This window comes from Buceros rhinoceros, unplaced genomic scaffold (genome assembly GCF_000710305.1).
Source record: "Buceros rhinoceros silvestris isolate BGI_N320 unplaced genomic scaffold, ASM71030v1 scaffold21972, whole genome shotgun sequence".
NCBI classification, from domain to species: Eukaryota; Metazoa; Chordata; class Aves; order Bucerotiformes; family Bucerotidae; genus Buceros; species Buceros rhinoceros.
Window position 1 is genome coordinate 21,395 of NW_010398645.1, and position 7,349 is coordinate 28,743.

The following is a 7,349-nucleotide window of genomic DNA, read 5'->3' on the forward strand; positions in this document are numbered from 1 at the left end:
CTTTCCCTGGTGAATAAGGTTTTCAGAGATACAGCGTAACTCTTAGTTAGGTCAAGAATATGCATCTTTTCAGACAGAATTGCAACAAAGTGAGGAAAGTTCCATGGAGAGGAAGGTCTGGACAGTTCCACCATGGGAGGGCGGTAGGACCAACCTCCCTGACAGGGAAATGCCCGCTTAGAGGAGGCAGCACATGCCCCAAAAGCCACGTTTTGGCGCTGTCCTGCCTGCCTTGAAACAGCTTGGTTCATCTCAGAGACAAGTGATGCAGCAGCTTTGCTCTGCACGGCTAGAGAGAGCTGAGAATTTCTGTTTCTAGTGCTAATACATTTTCAAGAAAGAAACAAAAGATGTGTTGTGAAACACACACAGCTCTGCAGGGGGGAAAAATAAAATCAACACTTCTCCAAGGGTTAGCAAGATGATGCACGAAATTGCGTACAAATGAGTTTGCAGATACTTTTGTTTTGATAAATGCTGTGGTTTTGACTTGAGAAAACATCTGCAAAACTTCTCTTCTGGCAGTGAAGGCTGCGCTACAACTGGAAATTTCTGCCATAAGCTGTCAGATCCTACGTGTGTTCAGCAAGGGCTTGTTGACAGTCTAGAGACAGGGTATTATTTGTGTGCAGAGATGTGGATGGGTGGGTGGAAAGGGAGTCACAGTACAGAGCTCGGAAGGGAGAAATGGAAAGTCTGAAAGTGGATCAGACAGTAGGTGGAGGTAAAAATGTACCAGAACCTTCTCAGCGGCTGCATCGCTATGGGTGTGCCCAGAGGAATTCCCCGTGTGGGGCATGGGGAAACTGCACAGGTAAGAGCGAGGGAAGAGAGCAGAGAGGAAGACAGGAAGAAGAGGACGGCTGAGGTTAAGCCCATGGCCAGTTGAAGAGCCTGTCTCTGAACAGAAATGTCTGGTTTAGCCGCAGGGTAAAGGAGGACATTGGAGGGACTACTTGTTATTTCCCTCCAATGTGAATGTCTCCTCTACCTCCTCCCAAAGTGACCAGCGGGGTATCTTAACTAGCTGCCACTACGTACACTAAGAAAACAAAGTCTGATTGACGCCTCCCAGCTCAGGTCTCACCCCCACGGCTGGCAGGCAGCTCTGATGAGATCCACTTCTGGACCTTCTCTTCTCCCCAGCACCTCGTCAGTCTCCTGCACAGACAAAGGTCCTGTTTTCCTTCAGCTTTTCACTACCAGAAGCAATGTCAGCCAAAGCTCGCGCTGCTCCGGAGGTCTGTGCCACTACCTGAGGCTCCTATGGATCTGCCTTATGACAGACCCCCTCACAATACACATTGGACTATGGACTGGCTTCGAGCCTCTGCTTTCCTCTCTCCAGCTCGTCCCCATCTGTTTTGTATAGCAGGGACCAAAGCTGATCACAATACTCCAGATGTGGCCTGACTGGTGCTGAGTCATGTGGGATAAGACTAGAAGATTAACTTAACAGCCCAGCGATACCCACGAGAGATCTAACACGCCTCCAGCAAACCTACGAGTTCTACCAGGAAAACTAACCACACGCAGTCCTGTCACTTGCTACAGCACAAGATTAAATGATTTACATTCCTACACTGCAAGTGGGGAAAAGGGGTAATAACCTCTCCAGCCTTCTGGAACAGATAAACATTGAAACATATTTCAAAGAACTCAGTGGCTCCACGTTACGCCGCGATGTGGGCGTGTGTTTGTAACGTGAGAAACACATTTGGATGGGCACTTGTGGCAAAGTTCAGGAGGTTTGCAGAAACAAGTCAGAGTCATTTTTTCCTTTGGGGTTTACTGTTGATTTTTTCTGACAGTTGTTGTTAGTCGGTGTTTGCTCTCAAACAAGATCTGCTGCTCTGCAGGCCAGCTTCCCCATGGCATCCCTAACAGTACCTTTGGTATCTCCACCGGCATCGCTCTCCTCGCTGCTCACTGATTTTCATGGCTGCTAATAGAATCGCAAAATATCACCAACCTCATGCAACAAAGCTGTTCAAGGAAGTGTTTGAACTCCTGGGTTATCACTCCCTCTGCTGGGTATAAACCACGAAGATACAAGAAGTGTTTTACGGCAACAACGAAAGAGAAATCAAGAGCGAGTGCACTAGTTGTGCTGATCCTTTACCACCACAGCTCCCAGCACGCAGAATTCTCATACAATGAAAGGCCAAAAGCTCCATATTTGGGAGAGTCTCCTGTCTCAGGATCCTCATACCAGACCCGTGAGTCCCAATTATAGGCACAACCCACAAAGTTAAAAGGACTTGGGGGTTACGAAGTCAAGCATTCGGAAGCAGTAGAATCAATGTAGCTTACCCGTACTACCGCTGCAGCAAGACCTCTGCCTCAACAGTGGCAGAAACAGAACTTCAGGAAAATGACCTCCTGAAGGGAAGGGGGAGGAACAGATGTGGAACAAACACAAAACTCTCAGGGGCTGGGGTGTATTTTTTTAAGAGCGCCTGTAGTGATTTGAAGTTTTTCTGAAATGTTCTTCCTGGGGCAAGCAGCAGCCTTGGAAAGTTGCAGCCCAAGCAATTTAATGAATCTGTAAGAGCTGAATCGAGCACCTTCCAGCAGGAAGTGTGGGAAAGCCTCTCAGATAAGCACTTTACCAGTCTTCCTGGGAACATCCTCTGCCTCACTCCAGCTAATAACTTTCTAAAAACACCAACTGAGGAAGTAGTCCATTCTTATGCTTATTTTCCACTTTTAAAGACTTTTACCAGGTTCAGTATGAGAGAGAGTCAGTGGGATGACACAACATTCAGGTCAAACACAAATGCTGACCCAGAGAAAACTACACAAAGCCAAGCTAATGGTCTCAGACTTCGGGATCAAGACCGAGACCGAGACCGAGACACAAAGAACTAAAAGCACAGAAGAAGGGTCAGTCTGTGGATAGGCTTGGGAATGGTTCTCCAGGAGGTCGTTTGACTTGCGGTTACTAACACAGAGAAGGAAAAAATTCAAGTCCCAGAGTGCTACTCACCGCGCTAAACTTCTTCTTCTGGGGCCCATAGTCAGTCATGACCCTGTTGTTTGTATTCACTTTAAGGACATCACCACTCGATGTGCCAACATAAAAATGACTGTCGTCATCTGCCATCTATAGGGAAGCAGAAAAAACCAGAGATCACGGTCCAGGGAGTGAGACACTGTCCCAACGCTAGGCTGCATCAAGGCTCTTCTTCAGCGACTGCTACGATGTGATCTGAGGGGACACAACCCATGTTTTCATCCCACTGTGCTCAAAGATCCACAACACTGCTGAACACGGGCCGTTTTCTCACCAAATCTAGATAATAACTTGAAGCAGAAGTGGAATTCTCTGGGTGCTAGAGCCTGTGACTAAAATACATGCTGCTGCTCTTTGGCAGCATCCAAACTGCTCCTCCCCGGGAGTAAGAAACTGGGAGACCATCTGCCACGTGCCAACACCTGGTAACTTTGCTGCCATCACGCAGCTGTAACTGGCATTTCCAGCATCACTAGAGAAGTTCGTGGGTTTTCCCCAGTCCACAGATCCTCTTGGTTTAGCCAACTGTTCTGGCTAAACTTACCTTAATGCACGTGATCACCCTTTTCAGATGCCCTGTCTGGCACTCTGTCGGGCGGATTTTCCGGTTTGGTAGATCTAGTTCCCAAACTCGAATGGTCGTACTGTAAGATTGAAAATAGCGGGATCAAATCCGTACAGACAGAAACACCCACAATTTTTCACTACAAGAACAATTAAAAAGCCTACTGAATAAAAAGCCTATTCTAAACTTGTAATAAGGAGGAAAAGAACAATATCAGAGAGGCCAGAAGTAAATCTCTGCCTTTTCTGCTGTCTCTTATGGTAACTTTTTCCAGGCAAATTCAAAACCTTAAAGGTTCAGCAAAAACCTATATAAGCATTACAGAGGAGCAGGTAACAACCTTGACACTTCATTTCCCAAAGAGGAATCTTAGTTCCTAGGCTGGGAAATGAACGGTACCGGGCACCTCCAACGATTTTCCAGCACTATTTAATTGACAACGTAGGAGCCAATATAAAATTTTCACACCCAGGTGCCCTTTTATTTAACAAAGAGTTAAAATTGCCACGACCAGCTCTCAAAAGCCCAACTGCAGCCACGAGCCTTCCCTGACGGAAAGGGAAGGGCAGCTCCTCGGCACGTTTAAGTGCCAGGCTGGATAGATCGGAGCTGCCTCAAATCTGTGCAAAATATGACCTTTTTGTACCAACTTTTGTAACAAGCCAGTGACCAACCGTACATTATGTTTGGTGAGGGCAGGAGATGATCCAACAACCCGCAAGATAATGTTGTTTCTACATTAATTAACCTTTGTTCAGAGCCACTCAATGCAGCTCTTCTCGGGTAAGCACTGGCCACTAAGTGTGTCAAAGCCAGCATGGGGAAAGCTGAGTACAAAATCCCGCTATCAGGAACAGAAGTGACGCTTATGGGTCCCTGTGTGCTGCTCTGAAAACCTCCTGTTACATGTAGAACAAGGAGAAATGCCTTAAAGGGACAAGCTGATGGAGCAAAAACGAAAACGCAGGCACACAGCTGCTTAAGTCTCCTTATGAGTAAAGACTCTTTGTAAAAGGAAATAGCTCCACGGGGTTTTTCCCTCATTTCTTGCCTCTAAGCCAATCCTTACTTTCCAGCGGTGACAAACACCTCGTCTCTGCAGCTGGAGCTCACCACCACAGTCGCGTTCCCGGCAACGCGTGCCGAGGCAGGGCTCCCGCAGACAGCCTCGCGCTTCCCGACGTGCCACACCACCACGCTGCGGGAGAACGAGGGGCTGTCAGCAGCTTTTCCACGTTACTTAAAAACAAATTGCTCAAAACCAAAAGCAAGACAAAACCTATTTTCCTGCAGTCTGTTCCCAGCGGGATGCAACAATAAAAGTCACTTTGTAGATTTTACCCAAGAAAAGCTTTATCCCAAATGTGTGGAACTGCAGTTTACATGCCCTGCTCCCACAGCAAGGGTATGCGTGTTTGTCAGATTCCATCTGCTGAGCAAGACTCAAATCACAGCTTAGGCCTCTCATAAAATCTGATTTGAATTACTTTTTATCGCGCTCTTACTTGTCTGTGTGTCAAAGTGAGCTCAGCGATCTGAGGAGGCTCCATGAGGTTCCTGGGCAATGACACCAGCTTAAGAATCACCTTTCCCCACACCCTGGGCTCTGCCCATGCCAACTCCCAGCCTCCCACAGGCCAGGAGAGTCCAGAGGAGAAAGAGCCGGACTGCCAGGAGAGGGAGGAGCCAGTACAGCCCGACAGCACCCTGTGGTGCCCTGCAGCTGGTCGGAAATCCTGTGCCAGGAGCGGAATGCATTACCTGCCGTCGTCCTGGCCTCCCAGCGACACCAGGTGAAGGCTGTTCACAGAAAAGGCCAGTCCTTCGACTCTGCCCTTGTGAAGAGACAGCCGGGCAAGTGACTCCCTCCGCTGGTAGTTCCACAGAATGATGTCTGCCTGCGGAGCGGAGCAGAGCGGGCAGAGCCACAGCGTCAGAGGGAATGCGCAGCACTGGGTATTAGCATGTTCTCTGGCAGGAAAGCTGCAGGGCTCAGCCCAGGGTCAGCTTCTACCCAGCCCAGGGCTCACTGACACAAAACCGCTTCAGATGAGGAGCTGTAAGAAGCATCACTCCAGCTAAATGGTTGAGTAGCTTCACTTCAGCATTGGAATTTACCCGAGACACCGGCTAATTGATTCCTCCCAGTTGTCTCAGGGTCTTTGCAAATGGCAAAAATTAAACCACAAAGAACTTTCGAGGTCTAAAACCACAGGTAGGCACCTGTCAAGGGCTTTTGAAAGCCCTAAGCAGCTCTGGAAGCCGGGTACTGCTTTAAATACGCCACCTTTCATTAATACATGTCTAATGAGATTCAGGCTGCTACTTGCACACAACACTCTGGGTAAAAGGACTGGAATTTAGAGACCATTATCCCAGCCCTAGGCTTAATACTGTACAAAAACATGAAGGTACATCCAGCAATAGACTACCCACGAACCCCCATCCTCTGCCACATCCTCCCAGTGCACGCATCTGCCAACAAAAGAAAAAACACATGGAAGGTGTTGCCATCGCCAGGGAGCCAACTCTGATCCCTCCGGTCACTGTCACATGGTTAAAAACAGAGCATTATCTACCTTGAAGCCCATGAAAGTCACTTGTCCAGACGCAACATACACCCCGTCCCTGGACACGACGACGCAAGACACATTATTGGTGTGACCGTGCAAGAAGGTCTGTTTCTTACTGTCCACCTTTTGAATGACCACGGTACACCCCAGCGGGTAGAGCACGTGCTCCTGGTCGGGGTGGCAGATGAGGCCGCAGGGTACGTGTCCTGCAAGAGAAAGGAGAGAAGGATCTGCTGGCTGGGGGGCACAGGCAAATTCTCTTCCCCTGCCTGCAGCACGCAGGACCAGGAGCAGGCTGCTCTCCCCAACAGCTCCATGCCTACCGCACTCACTACGGGCAACTCGCTTGTTCCCCAAGGTTTCTCTTACAGGGAGGGCAAAACCAGGAGCTTTCCAGTTCCCCCCAAAGCTGTTCAGCAGAACCCAGCAAGATTACAGAGCAGATCCTCCTGGAACCTGTGCTGGGGCACATGGAAAATGAGGAGGTGACTGGTGGCAGCTAGCATGGCTTCACTAAGGGCAAATTGTGGCTGATACATTTGGTGGCCTTCTACGGCGGGGTTACAGTGTTGGTGGATAAGGGAAGAGCAACAGAGGTGGTCTGCCAGGACTTGTGCAAAGCATTCGACACTGTCCGCACAACAGCCTAAACTGGAGAGACACGGATCTGACAGGTGGACCACTGGATGGAGAAGGAATTGGCTGAATGGTCGCACTCAAAGAGCTGTGGACAACGGCTCCACGTCCAAGCGGAGACCAGTGACGAATGGTTTCCTCAGGGGTCAGTACTGGGGCTGGCACCGTTTAACATCTTTGTCAGTGACATGGATAGCAAGATCAAGTGCACCTCAGCGACTTTGTCAATGACACCAAGCTGAGTGGTGCAATCAACACATGGAGGAACAGGATCCATCTGGAGGGACCTGGACAGGCTTGGGAGGTGGGCATGTGCAAACCACAAGGTTCAGTGAAAGGCTGGACAGGAGCCGTCAACGTGTGCTCACAGCCCAGGAGCCCGCCGTGTGCTGGGCTCATCCCCAGCAGCGTGGGCAGCAGGTCAAGGGAGGGGATCCTGCCCCTCTGCTGTGCTCTGAGGAGACCCCCCTGAAGGGCTGGGTCCAGCTCTGGGCTCCTCAGCACAGCAGAGACGCGGAGCTGCTGGAGTGGGGCCAAAGGAGGCCCCCGGGATGACCTG

At 49.6% G+C, this 7,349-nt stretch overlaps 1 protein-coding gene across 1 annotated transcript in view; it reads right to left on the minus strand.

Moving 5' to 3' along the window:
• The window catches only part of CFAP52 (cilia and flagella associated protein 52), a gene marked incomplete at its 5' end in the record, with an annotated part of 17,785 nt that extends 11,425 nt beyond the window's left edge, over positions 1-6,360 (minus strand). Inside the window, 5 exons of the mRNA XM_010131184.1 lie at positions 2,990-3,106; positions 3,561-3,660; positions 4,651-4,779; positions 5,343-5,479; positions 6,161-6,360. Of these exons, the coding sequence (XP_010129486.1) occupies positions 2,990-3,106; positions 3,561-3,660; positions 4,651-4,779; positions 5,343-5,479; positions 6,161-6,360 (683 nt within the window). The remainder of the gene's footprint in view (positions 1-2,989; positions 3,107-3,560; positions 3,661-4,650; positions 4,780-5,342; positions 5,480-6,160) is intronic.
• Between the last annotated feature and the right edge of the window lie 989 nt (positions 6,361-7,349).